The sequence below is a fragment of the Vidua macroura genome, chromosome 3 (assembly GCF_024509145.1).
Source record: "Vidua macroura isolate BioBank_ID:100142 chromosome 3, ASM2450914v1, whole genome shotgun sequence".
In the NCBI taxonomy this organism is placed as follows: Eukaryota; Metazoa; Chordata; class Aves; order Passeriformes; family Viduidae; genus Vidua; species Vidua macroura.
In genome coordinates, this window is record NC_071573.1 from 27,413,460 (window position 1) to 27,438,104 (window position 24,645).

At 38.5% G+C, this 24,645-nt stretch overlaps 1 protein-coding gene across 7 annotated transcripts in view; it reads left to right on the forward strand.

Moving 5' to 3' along the window:
* Positions 1 to 9,192, forward strand: part of BICRAL (BICRA like chromatin remodeling complex associated protein) — a 45,364-nt gene extending 36,172 nt beyond the window's left edge. For 6 of the 7 annotated variants that reach the window (XM_053973036.1, XM_053973033.1, XM_053973034.1 and 3 more), the window contains 6 exons: positions 786 to 883; positions 2,687 to 2,748; positions 2,858 to 3,003; positions 3,154 to 3,248; positions 4,441 to 4,543; positions 5,347 to 9,192. In XM_053973036.1, the coding sequence (XP_053829011.1) occupies positions 786 to 883; positions 2,687 to 2,748; positions 2,858 to 3,003; positions 3,154 to 3,248; positions 4,441 to 4,543; positions 5,347 to 6,149 (1,307 nt within the window). In that variant the 3' untranslated portion in view covers positions 6,150 to 9,192. The remainder of the gene's footprint in view (positions 1 to 785; positions 884 to 2,686; positions 2,749 to 2,857; positions 3,004 to 3,153; positions 3,249 to 4,440; positions 4,544 to 5,346) is intronic. The other variant, XM_053973039.1, reaches the window with a different exon arrangement.
* Positions 9,193 to 24,645: the final 15,453 nt, after the last annotated feature.

The following is a 24,645-nucleotide window of genomic DNA, read 5'->3' on the forward strand; positions in this document are numbered from 1 at the left end:
TGAATGCATCCCTGTCAGTTAGAATAGTTCATTCATTGTTCATGGCAAAACAGCAGCTTTTCAAGCAGCACCGTGCTACTGAGAGAGCGCAACCGGTGCGTTCAAGGCAAGCAGAAGAATGCAGTAACCTTCCTGTTCTCTTTGTACATAAGTAACCTTTTGAATAAGGTCCTATACTCTACCTTGCTTTTTTTTTTCCCCTAGTGTACTCTTATGTATAAGCTGTCCAGGCAGTTCTATACAATCTGCACGGTATGCTGGGTGTCTTCGGGGAAAAGAAACCTAATAAATTTGTACTTGTTTTGGTTGTAAGGTAGCATGACTGATGAGATGCTGTTTGGATTATGAAGCAAGGCAATTGGAGGAAGTTTGCCTATCTAAAAATATGTAGGGGAAAAAATATGCTTGCTGTCTAAATACTTCCAGGAGCTCTAGAAAAAATTGGGTAATACACTTGAGGGAGGATTGGTATTAAAACACTTGATAAAATTTACTGTATGATTATGGGTAAATTGTTGGGACACTAAACTTAGAACACTTGAATTTCTTCTTATGTTGCAGTACCATGGTGAGATGTGATTTCTATCCGAGGATTTTTATTGTTTTCAGGCAAAATATCAGTCGTGTTTAATTTTTATGAGTTGGTTTCTCCACGGCATAGTTACATCTTATGCTTAAAAGCATTAGTCAGCTTTCCTTAAAACTCAAGTGAAATTATCCAGATAGGTAGCCAAAATTATTCTCTTGCTTAGCATGACAAGAATCTTTTAAATTTTTTTTTATAGGACAGGACTCTGGAGGAAAAATCATACAACAATCTCTAGGAGCAGCACAGCCACAAGAAAAAGTGATAGGATCGTCAACAGTTCAGCAGAGTATACAGGTAGAGAACTTCTATTTATATGTTTCCCTGTCTGTCCTGGTCTTGTCTGGGATAGATCTCATTTTCTTCTTAGTGGGTGGTGCAGTGCTGTGTTGTGGATTTGGGATGTGAGTAATGTTGATAACACACCAGTGTTTCAGTTATTGGGCAGTGCTTACTCTGCAAGTCATGGCCTTTCCAGTGCCCCATGGTGTGCCAGTGACACACACAGGACAGCTGACCCAAACTGCCAGAGGAATATCCCATACCATGGAGCATCATGTCTGTGTGTAAATGTAGGAATTGCCTGTGAGCCTCTGATCACTGCTTGGGAGCGGGGTGGGCATTGTTCAGAGGGTGCTGAGCAATTGCACTGTGCATCACTTGCTTCTCCTGGGTTTAATTCCCCCTTTTCTCTTTTTCATTACAACTTTAGAATAACTATCATTACTATATTATTTTGTTCCTGTTTTTAAACGGTTCTTTTCAACCCACAAGGTTTACTTTTTTTCCCTGTATCTCCTCTCCACTGGGGTGAGGGAAGGTAGTGAATAAACAAATAAGGAATCATTGCGGGTTTTTTGTAGAGTATATGAATTCCCTCAAACTTGACAAATTCTACCTTGACATAATAAATGTTGATTATTTTGCAAATTGATACACTGAATGCTGCTTTGAGATTCAGTTCAGTAAGTGGAGTCTGACTGTACTGTTCCCTGAGATAATTTTGTATGACATAGCGATTCTTCATTGAGTTGGTCAAACCTACTTTTCTCATTATTTCTTATAAACTCAGCTGTTCTCTAGCAGACTGGGAGAGTGTGGTTTGTGAGAAGCAGCAGAACCATTCCACCTGGTCTTTGTCTGTTTTATTTTTTACTGCAGTGTTCTTTTTTTACCATCAAAAGTTCTCTTACATAATGCAAGTATGTACAAAAACACTGTCCAGGATGAGTTTTTTTTGGAGAGGCTCTGACTTAAATTTTTTGTTTGTAAATGTATTTATCAATGCAGTAGGACAGGAATGTTTTTCCACGTCTTACTGATGTACAAGTAGAGCAGAAGGTACAGTACTGCTCAGTTAGGTGGTCAGCCTGGTTGTGCAATAGTTGGTCAGATATTCATTCTGCTTGGTGGTGAGAACTTTTGTGCTCTCAAGTTGGAGGCTTTTTGAGGCAAATACTCTTCCAGTGTGCCTGCCATGAATCTTTACCCCATCAGAGAGTCTCCGGTCTTCGGAGAGTGTTCCCAGGAAAAATCTTGATTTCATTGAATATCTAAGCAAAGGACAAAATGACGTAGATTTCCACCTGATGGACAATATCTGTAGCAGTGACACTGAAACAGAATTCCTAGAATGAATTTTACTGCTACCACCCCCCCCATCCACTGTGGCTTTTGAGAATTTAAGTGCACAACCTTAGCCTGCTTTCCTCACAGATACTCTAATCCATCAATATTAAATAAGATGACATCTGAGAAATGCAGAGACAGTTTGTATGAGCAGATTTATTTGTAAAAGTTGTTAGTTGTATCTTTCCTTCTTTGCACCTGTTAACTTTGATCTTCTCATTCTTAATCACATACGTATAATGCACAGCAGTGGAATTTGTCTACAAAGAGCGTTTCAGACCTTTGGTTTATGTCACTTCCCTATTTTGTGGATACCCAGTGCCCTGTGAAAATAGGAGATAGTTGAAAGTGTTTGTATTTATTTGGTGGTTGCAGTTGCTGTTGGTAATGTACCTAATTCACAGAAATAAATCCTGAAACTTAGGTTTTGCAAATGAGACAAATGTAATTTGTCTTTTATTTTGAACTTAGGTTGATGGTCATTTAGTTGGACAGAAAAGGCCTGCTGCTAAACAGTTAACTAAAGGAGCTTTGTAAGTCATGATTTCACTTCAATTTTGTTGCAGAAACCTTAATTTTTACTATTGTCAATGTAAAAACTCTGTACAGTATGTTAAGTATATATCATTAATTTTTTTGTAGTATTCTGCAGCAATTACAGAAGGATCAGGTACATGCTGTGACACCAGATAAAAGTCGGTTCAGATCATTAAATGATGCAGTTCAGAGACTCCTTTCATACCATGTGTGCCAGGGATCATTGCCAACAGAAGAAGATTTAAGAAAAGGTAATTTTCTTTCTAAAATTTGGCAGTAAGTTCGTAATCAGTGTATTGTGAGAATTCTTAATGTAAATTAGAGTAATAAGAAAAGGAACATTTTAAAATTTGTGCAGGTTATTGAAGAACAGTGTTTGAAAGTGTACTTTGTCTTTCTAGTGGACAGTGAATTTGAATCTGTAGCTACACAGCTTCTGAAGAGGACACAGGCTATGCTGAACAAATACAGATGTTTGCTTATAGAAGATGCAATGGTAAGGTGTAGAACCCAGGTATACTTTGTTTATGGGATGGGATTTAGTTTGTTAAAACAATACCTACAGAACAAGAGCATGAACTTCTTTGCTTCTGCTTTGCTCTTACACTGAACAGGTTGCGATAATCAGGAGGGTGATTTCTGTGTATTTCTGTGGCTGATGAAACCTGAAATAGTGTTGATGTTGTCCATTCAGAGGCCTCCAGCCATATTATAATTGGAGCCAAATCATATTACAGTTTAGGAAATCATTGTCCTTAAAAGCTAGGTGGAACTTCATCAGAAGTGCTTCTTTAAGTGCTTTCACAATCCCAGGTATGAGGGAAAATAAAACTGACAAAGTTAAAGAATGTATTTTACAAGGATCAGGAAATGCCATTGTGACTTCAGATATGCTTTCAAATCTGGAAGAGTTTTGAATTTGAGTATAATAGGCATTTAGATATTTAGAGACAGGAATCCATAATATAGCTGTTAGAATTAATATGGTTTTAAAACTAGCAGTTGCATTGTAAAAGATCCTAGCCATTAAATATTTGCAAGTATTTGCAAAAACAAGATGGAGGTTGAAATTTGTTCTTTTAGCATCTGGTATGTTGTGTGGCAAATCCCATTTAGTAATTTTGAAAAGTTTATTTCACATAGCATTCATGTTTGAAACTAGTTGCCTATGTTATGGCCAAGTGCAGTGAACACTTTCTGTGATGGATGGATCCAGCTGGCTTGAAGGCATTGTCAGCAAAATGCAGCTCTGCACCAGCTAGTTAGAAGGATAGGAGAGAAGTGCAGGGAAGATAATAGAGTGGTCCCAGTTCAAGATTTTTGCTGGCTGATCTCTTAAAAGAGAAGGATATTGTATGAAGTAAAATTGTGGTATACTATATGAAGGAAAATTATGAAGTAAGCATACTCAGTCCTGAAAAAATACAATTTGTACAACTGGAATAGCAATTTCATGTTTTAAAGTCTTTCCCAAATAAAATTTGCATTACAATGTGAGTAATACTTCATGATTGAGTTTCAGTAATGGTTGGGTCAGAGTCAAGACTGTTGAATTGTGAATGTTCTTCGCAAATACATAATAAAAGAAGTTCCTTTGTCTGAAATTTTAACTAAGCTATCAATGTTTTGATTTGATACCAACATATGAGTCACTACAGAGATTGATTGCATTTTTCCTTTTCCTCCAGCGGATAAATCCCTCTGCAGAAATGGTTATGATTGATAGGATGTTTAACCAAGAGGAAAGAGCATCTCTGACCCGGGAAAAGCGTCTTGCACTTGTGGATCCTGGTAAGTAACGCTTAACTTCTAAATTAAGTGTAGAGTTCTTTAAAATAGTTGTGGCCACAGTGAGGCACTGATTGCTATGGATTCCAGTTAGCGAAATACTGAATAAGCATTTGCAAGATAACTTTTTATAACTCCAAAATTCAGCAATCCAGAGACACTGTAGGGTTGAAACAGTTATTTGTGGGGAAAAAAATATTTTACTTGTTTGGCAGAGAAATGTTTGAATTTCTTTTGACAACAGTCATGATGCCTGTAGTGCTTCCATCCTAGCAGGGAAGAACCTCTGAGTTTGCGTGCAGCCAGAAAGACCAGCACTGTTTGAAGCATGAATACTCTCTTTCATCTTAATGAAGTGTTGCTCTTGGAGTGTCATGGCGATTTAAATGGCAGCATTTTTACCTGGGATATTGTTAAACATAGCACCTGGAAACACATTATTTGTGTAAGATTACAGCCACAGTTTGTTTAAAGGTCCTGCATGATCTGCATATTTTAAAAGATATTCACAGGTTGTGTTGTAGAAAGTATTAATCTTCAGAGACCATATTTGCATATTTAGAATGCTGGGAAGTGGCCTTAATCTGATTTTTACAGTGCACATAAGTGAGCAGTGTGCTGATTAATTTAGTGCTAATGTCCTGCACTGTACGCAGCAGAACACTTAAGCATATGAACATCTCTTAAAGATCCAGATCTGTAAGCTGTGGATGTTATTTGAATTTCAGTACACAGAAACTGCGTTGGAATGTCAGTTATTTGGATGTGTAGGTAATTTTAGTAAAATCTTGCTACTTAATTTTCAGATGGTTATCAGGCCGATTTTTGTTGTTCTGCCAAGCAATTTGAGAAAACAGCTGAAGAAGCACAGTCCAGCAGAAGTGACCATCAGTCTAGCAAAACATTACCTTCTCGAAGTCAAGCTACCAAAACCCAAGCCAGAGACCGACCAAAATCCAGCTCAGCAGAGTCCGCAAATCACAGTAAACTTCCTATAGTGCCTAACAACATTCTGACACCACAAGAAGGAAAAGCTTCTACTAAAAAATCCGAGAGCCTCACTAAAGCTTTAAAGTTTGAAAGAGCTAATTGTTCTTCTGAGAGCCAATACGTGGCCCTTTCTGAAGAAAGGATGAGTGGGAAAGATCTTGCCAAGCCCACTGAGAATTCTTTGAGTTCTGAAGACTTGTCAAAAATAGTGTCAAGAGGCAGTCATGGAACACACAATAAAATATCAAGGAATGCAGTTCAGTCTTTCTCAAAGGTAACGTGTAATAATTCACTTCAAGACAACACTCTGAGGAGCTCTCCAAAGAATGAGGTTTTGCATCCTGATAACAGGAAAGGCTCTGGTGAACCCCAGGAAGACTTACTGCTCAGTAAGAGTTTAGAAACTACATTTAAAAACATCTTGGAACTTAAAAAAGCTGGGAGGCAGCCACAAAATGAAGCGGCAAGTAGTGGCTCAGTTGAATTAGAGTTCCCTAATTTTTCACCTATTGCTTCACAAGAGAACTGCCTGGAAAAATTTATTCCAGACCACAGTGAAAGTGTTGTAGAAACTGACTCTATTTTAGAAGCAGCTGTAAATAGTATCTTAGAGTGTTAATAATTACAGTACCATGGACAAGTTCTGTTTCTCTTAGCAGAAGCAAATGTGAATGACACCACAAGTACAGCCTGACATGCATTTAAGGTTAACCTTTCTAAACTAGATTCTGTTCTGTGTTTGAGAGCAATACTCATTGTGGTTACAGTGAGATATCCAAGTAAAGTTAATCCTTGTTAGAATGCAGTCTGTTAGGGCCTTACTGTTTCAAGTATTATTATGATAGTGCTTTTGATTATTGAGCAGTACTGCAACGTAACAGGGTTGCAGGTTGTTAGGCCCTATATAATATGGTAATATACTGACAATCACAGTCATTTGAAAGGATATATTTATTAAGAAGATGTTTTTAAAGAGTGATGGAAGCAACAATTCTCCCCTACCCTTCTCTTCCACAAATCATCAAATTTTTAGTTTTTCTGGAAAACCCACTGTACCTCGATTCAGAAGTGATTATTTGCTTTGTTAATGAATCTGTATTCTAGGATTCTTAAGTTGGAAGGAAATCAGCAGTGTGTTTACAAGGCTTCATAATTTAAACTTTAAGTGCTTTTCTATTGCTTTCTGAGCAGAAACTAGTACTTGATATATTTGTAGTGGGTAACTTTAGTCTGTGGGATGATATTATATGATCTTAGTCACAGTGGCATGATATGAAGTAATAAATGCTTGACTAAGGAAGGTAGAATGGAAGCCAGTAAATAGCAAAGTGTACAGGATGAGGCCATGATAGAGCCATGAATTTATATATATAATACATATATATGTTATCTCTTGAGGAAAAGATTTTGCATTTTATAATTGGATGTAGTCAGCCTTGAGTCTTTCTGAAATGGTATAAATTTTTTTTGGTTTTTTTTGTTTGTTTGTTTGTTTGGTTTTTTGTTTTGTTTTTGTTTTTATTTTTTTTGTTTGGTTTTTTTTTAGACCAAGTGTCAAAAGCACTTTGATTTGAAAACTGTATTTGTAGCTTATATTTTAAGAGGATGTTAGCCTTACTCTGAGTAAATTTAAAGGCCAGTGTTTATTTTTGATTTTGTTTTGCTTTTTGCTGTCAGAGAATGTTAAATCATCCACCGTAGCAGTCATTATTATCAAGATATGTACAGACCAAAGTTGATCAGCAATCCCATTGTTTAAACATATCAAAAAAATGTGTAATTATTAATTCATATTGTAAAGCCAAGTGAAACCATTGCATGGTTTGCATTTGGCTTGCTGTCATGTTGTTAAGATAGAATCTTATTATTTTATTTATTTATTTTAATCTATGACTCTTTTTTTCCTGCCCATGCTGCTTTGTTCAAGTTTACTTTGGTCATGAGTGCTTTAGTGCACATAAGCGCGCTGACATTGGTCACGTGTGTGTAGTACATATGTCTGCTCAGGAGGATACAGCTTTTGTGGTTTCTAAGATATGCTCATGTTCTCCCCCAGAACTTCTCCACCATTTCTCAGAAACATTACCAGCCATTTTCCAGACTTGCTGATTATGATTTTCATTATGTAAGAGGCTCGTTGTGACAAGCTGTGGTTGTCAGTGAGATTGCCAGGAGAGAAACCAAAAGGTTTTGCTGGTGTGTAATTCAGTCCATCTCAATGGCATGGAAGGAAGCCGAATTAGATCCTTGGGATAGTAGAACATTACAGTGCAGCTCAGTACTGAGCTACAGTCCACTGTCTGACCACTAAAGGAAACCAAATCTAGAAAGCAATGAGAGAAAGATGAACTTCCTTAAAATTCATTTCCCCTTCAACATGAATGGAAATACTGGTTTTATATGTTACTAATTGCCATTTTAAAAAGTTGTGCCAATTTTAAAGTACATGTTTGTAAAAATCCAACAGTCCCAAGTGTTGTATGAAATATTAATAAGTATTGCCAGTTTTAAATTTTTAGTTGGGTGTCCACAGAATAGACTTTCAGGCAGGTAGTTGTTTTCTTATTGGCAAAACTGACAAGATAGTCTTCACCTATTGCCTTTTTAGATTTAATAATATTCTCATGGCTGTGTATCCTGATGCATATTTTATTTTATCATTTTGGAAATTTTATTAATTTATCATTCTGAACTATTTAGGAAGGAGAGCAGTAAGTTACACAGCTGTATGCTAGCTGGTTAAATTTTTCTTCTATTGAGGAAAAAAAAGGTGAAGTTGCACATTCATCAGTCCCTTTGCTTGTTGTACCACCTTGAAATGGGTATGGGGTTTTCAGCCTCTCTACAGCAAATACATAACTGAAGTATCAGGTTATGTGTCTTCTATTGGGTCTCATTGGGAAGGGAGGACAATGGCATGTAAAAAATGACAAATTGCAAACAGTAATGGTGATTGATTTGGTCAGACACATTTCTCTGAACTGCTGATGAGAGGAACCCCTTGAACAATCCTAGTAAGATTGATCTTAGATTGTTAATGTTCTGTTGTTCACTCCTTTGAATTCAATTTTAAAGGAATTCTGGTACGTGGTGAAGCAGTAAATGAAATAATTGTATTTTTGTGGTGCTTAAAAAAAGTTTTATTAATCATATGGGCTCAAGTCCAGCAAAGTATTGTGAATATGCATGACTTTAAACATGTTTTCATTATTTTGCTGGATCAGCATTGTGATTTCAATGTTATTTAATACTGCCTAATATTAAAACAAATTTTAAACTGGCAATTAAGAAAACTATGTTAATTTTGAAGATTTTGGTATAATTTATCTGTTAGAGTAGGGAGGCCTTACAGACTGACTTCACTTAAAGAGGATGTGTCACTTATTGTCAGCGTGGTATGGACTTTATTTGCTTAAATACCTTCATTTGTAAAGTATGTCTCACTTGAAATTGCTTTGTATACATTTTGTAAAAATATTTATAAAATGTTTTGTAAAAAAAAAAAGTATAACAAATTGCAGTTTATTTTGTTATGTTGGATAAATACTGTTAAAAGACACAAGTCAGTAAATATATTGTTAATCCATGGATAGGAAATGTTTAGTTGGAGATGACAAATTGAAACAACCATTGCAATACAGCCAAAGATTTGGGAAAAAATGTCTACCTGTGATTGTCTTGATTTAACCAAGTTGAATATTTCCAAAAGATGATTGGTGTCAATTTTAAGTAATATGACTACAAAATATACTTACTCCTCTGCTTTTCATGATGCAGCTCTGTTGTAGTATACTTAGTAGGCCAACTTTCCATACTCCTTATGCATCTTTCTGAACATACACTATTAGGATTTGGTTCATGTGGCATTATAACTACATTCAGTAATGTTAATCTCCACATTACAAAAGAGCCAATGGTTCTGCCTTGTTGGTATTAGAAGTCTTACCACAGCGAGGTTCTTGAGACATGCTCTCCTTCTCTGGTGTATTTTCACAAGGTAGAGGCTCATCTTCCTGGTGCCTCAGGGGGATGGAAGACGAGAAGAAGGCTTTTGGATGAAGTGGCCACTGCATCCACGCTGCAGGTTTTGACTCATGTCAGCTGCATTTGATTATAAATACCTGTGTTTGAGTATTTTGTGAGAAGATGCTGCAATTGCACGTGGTACGGGGAATCTTCCTATTTTTATTAGAGAGGTGATGAACCTGTTCTTAATGTGATTGAATTTTTCAGAGAGTATGCTGAGACTCCGATCTTGTAAAGCTCTTATGCCTGGAACTTCCTCACTTTTATTTTTGGAAGCTATGGAAGTGGAGCATTGGTGAAGGGCACTGCATCTCATCTTGAAGTAGGGCCTGCACTGTTGAAAGGTAGAAATCTTCGTGGTTAGTATTTGTTATTTTGTCAATGAGACAAAATAAATACGCCTTTTGAATGCTTGCTTCCCACATGCATTTAGACAGGAACAAAATTAATAAAATCAGTTAGATGCTATTTTAATCTTTTTTTGGGTTAGGATGGCTAAGCATCTTGGGGTTGTTTTTTTTTTTTTTCTTTTTGTCATATCCCTGTAGAATCACCAGGCAAACTTTTTGTATTCCTAAACATTTTATGTGATGTCTACTGTGCAGGTGTCTTCACTCGAGACTTTCTTTTAAGAATTTATGGTGTATTTTTAAAATTGCTTTTCAATAGCATTTTTATACTGGGGCTTGTTACGTTTATTCCAACTTATGGAGCAGAATTTCTGAAGATTTGGGTACGTGTGTTAATGGTTAGGTGATTTAAGAAAGTCAAAACACCGTTCATTTTGAGGATCTGAACGAAAAACAACCAGAATCAGATTGGCACAAGGAAAGGTAAGTGTAAACAATTTTAAAACTTAGAGGAATTTCTCTCTTCTTCAGCAATAAGCCTTTGAATTTTTCCTTTAAATCATGCACACGTTTCCTTGGGGGTTTTCACGGCAATGCATTTGTCGGACAGCTTCAAGAAATGGGAGAAATTGTCTTTGTGACTGTGGTCAGCTCTCACTTTGGCTGAAGAAAGTCACTGAAGCAAGGTCTGGTGAAGATCTGCTCATAGCAGCTCTGGTGCACAGATGCAGTGCATGTACAGATTTCAAATGAGTAGTGGTGGGTGTACCGAATTATGTGTGATTTATGGATTGGCAATTGTGAGTGCTGCTAATCTTGCAGCTGGTCATTGTATTGGACATGGAAAAAAGTGTGCATAATAATGAGTTACAACAGGTAAACACTAAGTAAGCTTGAGGGAACCTCCTGTACTAGGGGAGAAAACCTGCAAAGGACACAGAGTGTCCAGCTGAACCAGTATTTTTGGTGTAAATCAAAAACCTTTGAAGTTGCCCTGCTTTGTGCTGTGGATAAAACCCCATTTTATTTTTTTTTTTCTAGAGTTTGTATCTTACCTGTGGGGAAAAAGTGTTCTATAAATGGAGGAACTAGCTGCGTCAGAATTTAAGGCTCTTCTGTATTTTATTTTTTTAATATATGTGCACACACATATGTATATAGGAGGGTGTGGATTGACCTCTTCTCCCAGGCAGCTAGTGACAGAACAAAGAGTCAAGCTGTGCCAGGGGAGGTTCAGGCTGGATATACCAGGAATTTCTTCACTGAAAGGGTTCATCGCTGGAATGGACTGCCCAGGGAGTGCAGTCACCATCACTGGAAACTTGATAGAGTTCATCTCACAGCGAGGCATTGCTGGGTGTATCTGGGGTTGACAAATGGCCAACAGCATAAAAATGCATGGAATTATTACTGAGGTTGAACAATTCACATTGCTTTCATGGCAAAATTAATCAGGGATTTTGGAAGCCTCTGTTAGCAATGGCAAGTAGAGTGTCTGCTGTGCCTGTGGAAGGCTCTCTACTGAGTGCTCAGGAACAGGGACTTGGAAACCTTTGTGTCCAGAGAAGGAAATTCACATGAGGCTGAAGGAGATGAGGCTCCAGGTTTTGGAAGAGATGAGCAGGAAGGTGAGTAGGTGTGTGCAGGATGGATTTTTTGGGGATCTGAGATTTAAATGACTTAAACCTGATTTTAAAAACGTGTTGTAGACACAGGAAGTTTTATACTACTGTATCTGTTCATATTAGAATTAAAAATACTAAACACACTGCTCTTTCTGCCTTTGCACCTGGGTGAAGAATAGAATTAATGAATATTTTACTCAGGATTTGTGTGTCTTAACAATTGCAAGGATGGGCTCACACTGATATTGAAAGCTGTTTGTGAAAGAGCATATCTAATATGCAAGGTTTGATGTTAATTTGAGCAAGAACATTGCTAAAAACTCTGAGCCAGTTCCAAAGTATTGTGGAATGGGGGAGGTATTTTCATGCTACTGAATGAGTGTCATTGACAACGTAAGTCTTTACTATGAGGTAAGGGAGGTATGGAATCTATTTGTTACTAGAGTGTTTTTTTTTTCCTGAGGTTAAATTTCCCCCAGTGTTTTGATTGATTTTGAGTATTTAGTGAAAACAACATGCAACATTAAGATACCCGTAGTAATTAGAATTCCCTTTATGAAAATGCATTATGTTACTCTCCTCTATTCTCCTCAGAGTTAAGTCTCTGAGAGTTAAGTCTCACTTCCCTGGAAGTTGAGGATTCCTTTTTTTAAAGTGAAATATTAACATATATGATTTAGTTAAAGCTAAAAGGGAGATACCACCCCACTCTGATTTTGTTTTATCCTTTGGCAATCAAATTTTAATCTAAGTAATAAAGCATTCTTGGATTCTTTTAGTCTTAAGTCACTTTGACCTGTTTCTTCAGAAGCATTCTGTCAGAGGCTGCATGGTTTGTTTCAAAGCCATTTTGATGAAGCAGGATCCCACAAAAATCATCATATTTTACCTGTGCTCTCATTTTCCATAAATTTTCTGTAACTTTTGGAGGAATTAGTATTTATATCTCCAATTTGTAAACTCTTTGGCTAAGATGTCCCCTCTGCTATTTGCAGGCAGATGTGTTTAGCATCTACCCCTATCAGAGTGAAGGTATTTTCTTCCTTACCTGGCTGGTTTGGTAGAAATAAATACCAGGGCAAGATTATAGATGGCAGGGAAAACTGGATATTTTTTTTTTTTTAATTTGAGACTGAAAACTGGATTAAACCATGCCACAAATGGGGTGACCAGGAGCCTTAGAACCTTATACCCAAATACAGACTTGCTTGTTTGTACTGCAATCCAAAAGCAAGATTTATCTTGAAATCCACTGTTGTATGTATGGAGAGGAAGAGGAGAAGGAGCAGATGTAAATTGTTAAAGGTCCATTGTTTTTTAGAACAGAAAAAAAGATTATTTTCACTAGCTTCCTCTGTCCCCTCATTTACTTAAAAAGGTTGCAGAAGCTTTGACACTGGTGAATTGACAATGTTCTGTAAAAGGTTTAAAAATGAGAAGCAGGGTGGAAAGCAGAATATGCAGCTCTATTTGTCCATTCCGGAGGTAGCTCAGTAACTTCAGGTTCTGTGCAAATAAACAGTAGGTTTCAATTATCTGCTGCTAATTATCACCCAAATTTGATTTGCACTCTCTTCAAAGGGACTCATATCTTTCCATTTAGTTATTTATTTCAGTGCAATAAGTGAGTTTAAATAAAACCGAACATAGGTCAATTTCCTACTAGGAAAAACAAAACAAAAAAACAAACCAAAAAAAAAAAAAACAAAAAAAAAAAAAACAAAAAAAAAAAAACAAAACCAAGGAATCCACAATCATATCAGTTTAATTTTAGTGCAATGTATGTGGTGATTCACGGCCTCAGTGGGGAGGTGAATTTGTGCCAGTCTGTGAATTGGCTTTGCCTGTTTGGCAAGTCTGTAAAGGGCTTGGTCAGTTTTAGAAGGTCTTGAATAATTGTGCCAAATGGGGTGGTTCTGGTGGGCTCTGAGTAATGAGAGGAGGTTTTAACATTTTACAGATGTAATCAAATCTCATTGTGAAGACTTTTCCCCCCAGATATTATTTCTCTTAAACAGCATCGAGCCAGCTGGTCTTTCAAACAGACTTTTTTTGTACTGCAGTAATTATCCTTTTAATCTTTATGGGCTGTATTTATTCCTATGTCTGTAGTGGTGCAGCCAATGGTCTCTGGGGGCATTGAAACAATAGTCTCATCCCTTTCCTTCACCCAAAGCACCTACTGAAAACGATAAGCTTAGGGAAGAAATGAGGCAATTTAAGACGTGTCTGATGGTGTGATTGACTAAGACATCAAGCAGTGCTGTGGAAATCCTGCAGTACAGTGTCACATGGACACTGTCCTAGGAAACATGCTCCAGGTGACCCTGCTTGAGCAGGGGCCCTAGACAAGGTGACCTTCAGTCATCTTATTCATCCTTAACAACTCTATGCTAATAATATTCAGTTAACATTGTGGAGAAAGGTTATTTAAGAGTGTAGTACTGGCTGCAGTTTTCAATTGAACTTTATGGGATCACACAGGTGATGGTGTGTATTGAAAAATGCATTAATTTTTGCTTTTTATGACCTAGAAAGAGAATTTACTGTGAGAAAGGTGTTAAAAGGTTGTTACCTGTCAAATGGTTAGTATTTTACGGAAAATAACAACTGTCAGAAAAGTAGGCATCATCTTCAGCAGAGCTGTCTTGTGAATGAACATTCACCAAATGCCAGCAGCTACTGGTGCTCTGCTGGGGAGTCTCCTACACGCTGTAGGAGACAAAATGTTCACTGGATGCAGTGAATGCTCTTCATTTTAACATGTCTTGTCTCTTTTCACCATTAAAAATATTCTATGTCCATCCTCATCCACAATCTCTTTTACCTGGTCTGTTACCCACTGCTGCAGTAGCTGCCAGCTCCCCTCTTCAGTCTTGATCTCTTCCTTCAGCTCATGGTGAAAGCAGAGCTGGCAGCTGCTCTCTGAGCACAGATGGCAAACTTAGTCCTTGTTCAGACACTTGAGCCTCTGCTTTTTCTGTCCTTTGTGGTCTGTCCCTTGTGATAAAAGCATTATTACTTAGTGCCTTTGTGGTGTAATGGATGCAGCCAGGGGGCAATCTGCCATGCAGCTGGCTAGGCACAGAACAGCCACAGCAGGGAAAAGGGGAAATCCAGCTGGGAACTGCTGCCTGTAAAGGTGGCAGTGAAAGTGTTGCTAGCCCTGGTAATTGGTAACAGCCACTTACAGGGGCAGGGAGTTTGGGTACATGTACTTGCTAAAAATTGCATTCAGTATTGTGCACTCCTGCATGTGGGAATGGATAGACCCTCCAGGACAGGGCCCTCACAAACCAGGGACATGCAGCACTGGCTGGGTGTGGATGTCAGAGCCTGCCCTGACTGCACTGAGCCTAACACCAGGCTCTGACCTCCTTTGCCCTCAGCCAGGTGAATGGGTTTAGGCTGAATTCACTGGTATCCCCAGATAAAGAGCTTTTAGGGTTTGTTTTGTTTTGTTGAGGTTTTTTTCAACTTTCCTTTTTTTTTCCCAAGAGAAGGAAGAAGGAATGGAGGACTGGTAAACACCAGAATCTGTGTAAAAGTTGAAATTTGCCCTGCAGAGCATTTTTATTCTGCATTTTGACTACCTTTCAGAAAGAATAGTATGTATACATTCTGTAGGCAGACAGACACAATAGCACTGCAAAGTGTGAATTTCTTCCAGCTGTCTTGATGGAGTGTTGATTTTAAAAACCAATTTCTCTGCTGCTTGCTATGCAATTAGCACACAGTGAATACATTGGGTTTGTTCAGCTGTGTGGCCCTGTATTTTGTGTTGGGGTGGGTGTCATTATGGATACTTCAATTAAAACATCTTTGTAAGGTAAGAGAGCAGTCAAAGAGCAAACAAAATTTGAGGCAATGAAAGCAAGAATATGCCAGGAAAACTGGTGATATTTAAATTCTATAAATATATATTTGAATGGAGTGTTAATTACTCTTATACAAAAAGCCCCCCCAGAAAAGCCCCATCAACCCCCCCTAAGCCCCACCCCCAAAACAATCCAAACAAACAAAAAGTCAGCGAAAATAGAGTTGAGATACAGGAAATTTGAAATCCACAAAAGCATTTTTTGAAGGTATCAAGTAAAGTAGAATCTAACAAATGGCCTGATCAGGAGAAGATGAATCTGACATTGTCATGTAAACTTGAAATAAAGGAGAATAAGACAGCTGATGAAACAAAGATAAGCACCAATGAAATAAAACCACTTTTATTAAGAATATAACAGTTCCAGAATACTAGTGAAAGAGTCTAGTGTAGTAACAATATTTACTGGTACAAACTTTGGAGCACAGTGAGATGAAGAAACTCACCCAGAGGAGATTCTCCCCACTTTCTAATGATGAAGCAATTCATAAGTGTTGTAACTTTCCAAGTAGCTTAAGATCTGACCATTCCTTCTCAGTAGAGATCTCTAAGTTGCTTCTCTGACTCTCTTGTTTATTTAATGATGTTCTTCACTAATAAGAAAAAAGGAAGCTTTTAAGCACTTATGATAGATCAGATGGAACAGGAAACTATTTCCAAAAAATCTGGAACACTCTGGACCGGGGAAAGGATTTATTTTTTTTGTTTTAAATATTGTGTATTTTATCAAATTTTGGTGTCTGTGGTTTGCAGATCATTCTCACGATTCTCCACGAGGTGGAGGAAGCAGCTTGTGCTTCGTGCTGCGGTGCGGGAAGGGGCTGCGGGCGGCGGTGCCGGCTCCCGCTGCCCGCCTTTCCCGCTGCCAGCCCCCGCAGCCCCGCTCCGTGGAGGGAGGATGCGAGGAATAGAAGGGCTCGGAAGCGTTCCTTGTTGGTTAGCGCCTTCTAAAAACGAGAACGCGGATTTCAGTATTGCGATTCATCAGGAGGTCTTGAAGGGCTGCACAGAATCACAGAATGTGCTGAGTTGGAAGGGACCCACAGGGATCTGTGAAATCCAGCTCGTGGCCCTGCCCAGGGCATCCCCAGGGATGTGCCTGATAGCCTTGTCGGAGCGTGGAGGATGACGAGTGACTGTGATGGGAGAAGCTCGGTGTCACAGCTGTGTGCTGCCTATTTGTTGTCATACAGCCAGGGCTGGTGGATAAACCTGGTTCTCTGAGATTTGCTGTGCTGCAGTGTGTCCAGTCCTACAGGGTTTTTCACTGAAAAACTGCTGTTCTTTGTGGATAAAGTACAACTAGGGAAATTAACAGCTGGTGTCTGTAATTAAAAATGTTGTAACTTATACTAGATTTCTGCTAAGTGCTCTGGTTTGTGAGCAGTGTTTCAGGTTTTCTGTTGACTGTGGTGAGATTTGGAAAGACTTACCTTGCACAATTATCCCTAAATTGTCTGTTGCAGAGTCCTGTATTTTCAGTCTTTGCAGCTTCTAAAAATCAAACTCCGTTCAATTTGTAATTTCCTTTCCTTGTCTGAAGCCCTCACCCAACTGATTTTTATTTTTGCCTCTGATGAAGCATGTCAAGCCCAAAATAAAAAATACTAGTTTTAAAATTCGATTCAGTGGATTTCTGTTGAAAAAAAAAAAAAAATTGTTAATAGTCTTATGTGAATGACACAATAATGCTTGTGTTTTACCTGATCATCTTACGGCAGATCACTTGACTTACTTTTCAAGGCATTAAAATGTGTTTGCAGCTGTGCTAAGGTTGTTTCAGCATTTCAGGCCCAACTCAATTGTAACCAGATAAAAAGTCACTGGAAAGGGGTGTTATCAAGGTCATTTGCAGTTAGTCTGCACAAGAGCAGAACTGCAGACTGAGATATTAATTGCTTGGAAAGAAGGCTGGAAAGGGGTGTTGAGGAGCTGTTTCATCCTCCATACCTGATCCCCTGAGCCTATCCTCTTCTTGGCAGAAGCCTGTTGAAGATTGCTCTTGTGAGCTTGCACAAAAGGTCCTTTTGCTTCCTTTTAGTCCAAACATTTTCTACCAGCTGCTTGCCTCTGTGTTCCCACAAGCATTGTGTTCCATAAATGAAGCATCTGAGAGCTGCAGTGTGAGGTTAGAAAGAACTGGGATGTGAGGAAGGTGTGGACTTCATAAATAGTGTTGTGTCAGGGGAAATATCCATGGAGATGTTATTAAATGTAGGAAGGAATGTATTCTGTTATGTCCCAAATCTTCTGTTTTCCAGGTGGAAGGGCAAATAGTTGGCTGGTTTAGTTGATGCTTGTTTTTTTATTTTTCTTTTCTTTTTCCTTTATTGGTATTATTTGTGGCACTTCCTTAAAGGAAATACAGATTTTTTTTTTTTTTTTTTTTTTTTTTTTGGCCAAAATACACGGGGGGTCTTCTTCCAGCATAGCCTTGCCAGTTAGAGCCGTAATTTCTTCTTGAATCTGACTGATGCACCTGTGATAGTAACTCATCTATCTCACAGGCAGGACTTTGACATTTCTAGCTAATTTGGATATATGATCTGTACTTCAAGTGAGGTTTGGTCTCTCCTCCTTTATATGTGTTACCTTGTGACAAGCTAAATAATCTTAACATAAACTTCTGAAAAAGATTGACAGGATCAAACTTTGCCAGTTTCTGTGACAGCTAAAAGAATGTGTTGTGTTATTGAAAACTCAGTTGACTTAGAGGCAATCTGTTAGTGTGGTAAAGCAGTCAGATGACCAGGCCCCAATTCCTCTTGAGAGGCTTAAAATTCAGGTGACCATACTTATGATTAATAGCATCTTAGCTTTAATAGAAATAATTCTGCTTTGGTAATCTGGAAATTTAATGGTAATATGCTTTCTCTGGGTGGAGGGGTAAGTGTATGGGAGTGCTCTCTAAATTACTTGAAGGAAACCCACATTAATTCTGAAGTACGTAAACTTGTCCAGAGATAGCTGATCTCTGGAGCTGTGCTAAATTATGTGAGCTATCTGTCCCCAAAGAAGCAAAACTTATCTCCTGAGTCCTGAAAACATTGTTGGCTTTGCTATTTTATTTTTGATAAAGGACTCATGTTGGGCAATACCTCTATGGGAAGCAGGGTGGGACAGCAGTCTCCTTAAAGCTTCACTCTTAAGGTGAAGAGTTTTCTCTCTGAGTGATGTGGAAAGGGACTGCTTAAAATTCTCTAGCAACAGCAGATTTAGAGCAAAAACCAGTGAAAGCTGTGTGGCTTCCTTATGGGGTCAGGCTGCAGCAAAGACCAGCCCAAGGGGCTCTCTCTGGCAAGGGATGGCCCCTTGCTGATCCATGCTCAGGGCTGGAAACAACAGTACAGCCTCTCAGGAGGTGCCCTTGGTGCTTCCTGAAATGACCCAGCAGCCTGCACAGCCTGGGGTGCTGCTCTTGCTCCCTTGCTGGTAGACCTGCACGGGAGAGGGGTTCCTTTCTCTGCCCACTCATGGCCATCCCCCCACCCCCGTTGTCATGGAAAATTGCTATAAAATGGGGCAATAAAAATCTGTAGGAATCAAATTTTACTGTCACAGGTCTTACCTCTAGCAGATACAAGTGAGTGTGGAATGAACACTGTCTCTTCCTTTTGGAATGAAGCCTTTAGTAGCTCAAACTGGGACCATTCTCCTGATACAGGGAGATCTCTGTCTTGAGGATTGAAGTTTTTTTGTTTTGTTTTGTTTTTTTTCCTGTAGAATTCATTATTCTGATAGCTATTTCCCTTTATCCAAAAGTTCTATATTTTCTAATATTTTAAAAATCTTTATCAGCCTCCTATTCAGTGGTAGCTCAGGCTAACTGGAAAAAAAAAAAAAAAACAATCTATAAAACATGTGGTGAAGTGAAAAATACACCAAAATTTCACTTCAATGCTCTGGCCAAATCTATCTTATGGGAGTTGCTACTCTAGCCTGCTCTGGGCTGGAGAGGCATTTTTCTCTTCTTCACTTGTGCTGCACAACTGTGCTTCCTCTTACACCGAGGCCAAGCACATCCTGAGAAAAAACTGCTTGGTTTGCCAAACATGCAGCTGATGACACGTATATTTATGCTCCCTGGCAAACTAAGTTAAACAAACAGGGACTAAGTTGGGCAGACATTATAGGAGGTAATACTTCATTATAACTCAGCTATGAGCTGCTTATTCTTCTTCCCAATTATGGCATCCCCATGCATCGCTTTCCCGAGAGGAGGAGTATTCTGGGGAAAACCCAATTGCAACATATAAAACCTTGGAAGCGCAGTAACTGTACAGGAAGGGACAGTAGCTGGAATGAGGGGTCTGAGCACATGTAATTCTGTCTCATTTTGTTCAAAGCATGGTTATTTCTACCTCAGATACAAAACTGTTAAATTAACTCCTGCAAACTCAGTGGCTCGGTTCACACTGTGCCTGAATTCAAGCCGTGTTTCAGTAACATCAGGTTCTGTGCAAATAAACAGTAGGTTTCAATTGCCTGCTGCTAATTATCACCTAAATTTGATTTGCACGCTCTTCAAAGGGACTCATATCTTTCCATTTAGTTATTTGTTTCAGTGCGATGAATCTTTAATTCAAACCAAACGTGGGTCAATTTCCAACTGGAAAAAAAAATGCAAGGAATGTGTTTATCCATGGTCATATCAGTGTCTCTCTTTAGTTTAATATATGTGGTGATTCATGGCCTCAGTGGGGAGGTGAATTTGTGTCAATCCGTGAATTGGCTTTGCCTGCTTGGCAAGTTTGTAAAGTCAGTTGTAGAAGGTCTTAAATAATTGTTCCTAATGGGATGGTTCTGGTGGGCTTTAGAATAAGGAGTGCAAGCCCTGAAGTTACACAGGCATAGAAAAATCTTGTTAGACTTCAATTCCCATCCTACCTATAAAAAGCTGTCTGTGTGAGAATGAAATGGGGAGAGATGGGGTATCTAGACTCTTTCCTACTGCTTTGAATCTCAACTTAAAAAGGTGTGTGTTATGTTTTACACAGGCTCCTTGGTTGTCACCGTGACCCTCTGGCTTGTGCACAACCAGAAAATTTCAGTCACAGAACTGAAGGATTTCTGGACATTTTTCTTTTTAAAATAAACAGAAAGCACCGAATGCAAGCAAGAGGGCTACAGCAACAAGAAACTTTCATTGTAATAAATACCACATGTGATCACGATTTACGAAGCAGACAATAAAGAGTAATTTAAAAAGAGAAATCCTTCTATTCTCTTTCATGTGGCTAAAGGCAGCATAATTTCTGACTGTCTTTACTGGAGATTTATCCAAAGATTTAACACCCCCTTCTGTTTTTCTTCTCCTGGAAGCTCAGAGGAGGACACTTTATTAACTTGCTATTCTTTAGATTCACATCTGACCTCTGATGTCTTTTAACATGGAGATAGTTGGTAGAAGTTCTGAATTTTTTTTTTATTTAAAGAATGCTTTCATGATATTTCAGTAGTATGATGTTGTGTTTCCTGCAGCTTTTTTAGATTTTTTTTCTTGTGACTGGAGTAAATACCAGTATTTTTGAAAAGTCCATGAATACTGAAAGCACCTTCTCAAATTCTGTATGTTGTCTTTTGATACTTTAAAGATAGGTTATCTAATGCCTCTGCAAAAGAAAAACCTGTTTTGATTTGGTGCTCAAACAGTCTGAAGTGGTGACCTAATGTAAAAATGCTTGCTGTTGGAGTGGAGGAAAGATTTTGACTTAATAGCAAGTATTTCTTACACCTCCCTGTTCTGGGCTTCTGCCAGTCCCAGTTAAAATCAGGGTGCTTCTGAAATGGAGCTGCAATTACAAAATGAACATCCATGTGCATTTTTACTGTGGCTGTATCTGTAAGGTATATCTCAACAGGGTTTGATGTGGGGAATTCTTCTTTTTCAGATGGAAACTTTTCTGGTTGGATCAATGTTTCTGGATTCCAGTGCTGTGTGACTGGTTAATCTCTGTAGTATTTTTATGGTTTATTTTCAGTCCTGCCAAATCTAATCCAAATAGCTATATGTTTTCTTCCTATAATGGAGGTAGAGTATGTTCTGGTACAATTGGTGCAGCATAAAAGACACATTACAATTTATAGGATAGAGGACTTATATTTAGGTTGTCTCAACATTTGTTGACAAAGATGAGGGGTCTGATGGTTTAGAAAACCCCAAAGTAAAAATAAACTCCTGAACAAAGTTCTCTCCTGTCACAATAGAAGTGGAATAAATCTTAAGATAAGGACACTCAGATTCATAGATGTATTTAATATAAATTCTGTGTGTGTTTTGTAAGGTTTGATTGTGATGCTTGTAGGCACCTCTTGTTTCCTAATGTCTGTGTCTATTCTGCCTCGGTGTTGAAGAGCAATGTGAGAAAAGCTTTGCTTTTCTGTATTTATAGGGTTATCAGATGATTTATTAAAATTATTTGTCTCAGAGTGAAGCCCTAGATAAATGGTTACCTCTGTGCTGAGATTTTGAGAGTGGAAAATGGTGAGCTTTTTAAAGTTCTTACTCTGACTATAATTTTCATTCAGCTGGAGCTTACTTTAGTAGAATCTGAGCATTCACCTTTTTAAGGATGATCTGTCTGCAGATTTTCTGTCTGGAACAATGTTTATACCACATGAAGCATGATACCTTTGCTAAAGTATCTTTGAATGGTGCTATTTTGTGGAAGTTTCTCTGTTCCCATCCTCAGGCCTCCAAAGCCTTTTAGCTGAGACTCTGGAAACTTGTGAATATGATTGATACTGTTTGAAATTAACAGTTCTGAACGAACATACTGGGTTTTTCTTAGCCATTGCATAGTAATAACTAGTGTCTTTAGGGATTTGCCTTGCACACTCTTGTTTCACAGTTCTTGTCTAGAATTCCTCTTTGAATTGAAAATTCAGAGAAAACAAGGGCTTGAAAATGGGTATCAACTCATATTGCTTTCCAGGCAAGGGAAAAATCATGGGAGAACCCCCTAATCACACATTTTTCTGGCATTCAGATAATCTCCTTGTTGTGTATCTAGCTCTAAGTACAACCATTTCTGTGGGACCAGTTCAGAACTTTAATTCATTTTCCTTCTTTCCAAGAGGAGGAGAGTGACTTGAAATTCTCTTTTAGCCAAGTAGTGTAGAGTAAATGGCTTTTAAAGATATATTTTTAAAGATATGATTACTTTAAAATTCTTTTACTTCAGCAACAAGTCGGTTTGTTGTTTATTTAAAGGTACCAGAATGCTTGGATTTTCCTTAATACTTGCTGTTCATAACATCGTGGAGAAGGAATCTTTCCCATTCCTTAATCTTTCACTCACTCTTTCTGCCAGTGTGTCTCCCTAGATAGCTTCTGTGACCCCTTTCTCTTAGAAAGCTTTTTGACTGAAGTGTTCTTTTGATGTCTAGTTTTCAGCCAGCTTTGTTACTTGGCCCAGGAACTTTGTGTTGTTGACTCATCACTTATGAGGAAGATAATGAACTGCAAATACCCTGATGCATCCTTGGTAATTCTGCACAGAGCCTGTGCCTATATGATGCTGTACCAGTTCAATCATAGAGGAAATTGTTATAGATCTCCAGACTGGGCAAGAAACTAAAATAATTCTTTGCTTTGCGTGTCTAGTAATTTTATTTAATTGACTAATTTGCTCCAGAGTAATTTGTACCCCTGCTGCATGTTACTGCTATTAAATTGGTGACAGAGAAAATCTGTGTGTGACAGCGCTTTTGTACCTGGCCTTGTGCTGGGCATTTGTAGCTGCACTATCTGAAACCCAAATTGCCATTATGTGTGTAGGAATCTACTCAGCAACATTTGTTTATTTCTGCTTTTGATCCAGCAAGTCGGTTAGAACCAAGGGAAGTATTTAGATTTTCCTCCAGTCCTAAAGAAGTATAAAGATTTTCCTCCACTTTGAATTGTTCGTGTAATTACAGTCAGAAAGCAAGTAACAAAAGAAGGAATGTAGAGAAAATCAGCTCAGCTATACATGACTTTAAATAGATTAAAAAAAAAAAAAAAAAACAAACCAAAAAGCTGGTTGGTACAGCTCAGTCCTGAATTGAGAATGTGAAGAAATTAGCTGACTAAACCTTAAGTGGGGCATGGCAGAAACAAGCTCTCAGAGAACAGAGACAGACATTTTATCCACTAAAATTTCCCAAGTATATCCTAGTTAATCTTCACACCTGAGAAGTTTTGGGGCTTCTGTGACCCCCCATGCTGCTTTCACACATAGGTAAATTCATTAATTTTGCCAGGGTGAGGTCAGGAAATTGTCAAAGTACAGACCAGGTTGATAATCAATCTTTTATAAAGGCTCCAAGATTAGTGGTGTCCAGGGCATAAAAACACTCTGAGCAAAGTCTTTGACAAAATATCCATGTCTTTACTCCCCTTATGCTACTATTAAGAAAAATGGGTCTTTTATGTCCAGTGGAGAAACCTTGTCCCAGCTCTCCATGCCTCTGACACCTTGATGCTGGATTATGTTATCGCCATGCACTCCACATGGAGCCGTGTGCTGAGATCCGTGGAAACTGGAGCTGGTGCTGCACAGTGTGGAGCTCCATGCCAGGAACACTTGAGATCAGCCTTGCTTGCTGTTAATAAGTTCCTGGGAAGAATTCAAGGTGTTAGTTGGAACCTATAAAGCCCCAAATGGTTACCCAAGAGGCTGCTTCCCTTCCTGCAGCACAGCACTCGTATCTGGAATCAGCCAGAGACACCTGACCTTGGCTTTGGAATTCACTTCCCACATCCGCCTTCCTGGGCTGGGGTCTGTCCAAATTTAGTGTGTGCTGGAAGCTCAGCCTGTCGTGCCTGATGACCTGGTAGGGGATGGTGTGAGGTACTGGGAATTTGCTTTCTCCTGGTGGTGGTGTGTAAGTTTACCTACTGGTGAGTACTTTTTTTTTGTCTTTTTGTTTCCTTTCTCTTCTGCTAAAAAACCCAGTATATTGCTTTTTGACATGAAACCATAGCTACAGTTTATACCTGCAACCCTAGGGCTGGAACCAAGGCATTGCCAGCTGCCTTTCAATTAATTACATTTCTGGTTCCATCAAAATTAGTGGGCGTATGCAACCTATACCTGGCATGGTAGGAGCAAAACATTTGAGGTCAGATATGAATCTATAAAGAAATTCCGTGTCAAGATGGATGAGATGAGGAAACTCTGATAAAACGGCTTCTCTTTAAGACTGAGAGCAGTGATGAAACATTATGGAGCAGAAATACCAGCAGGAGAACAC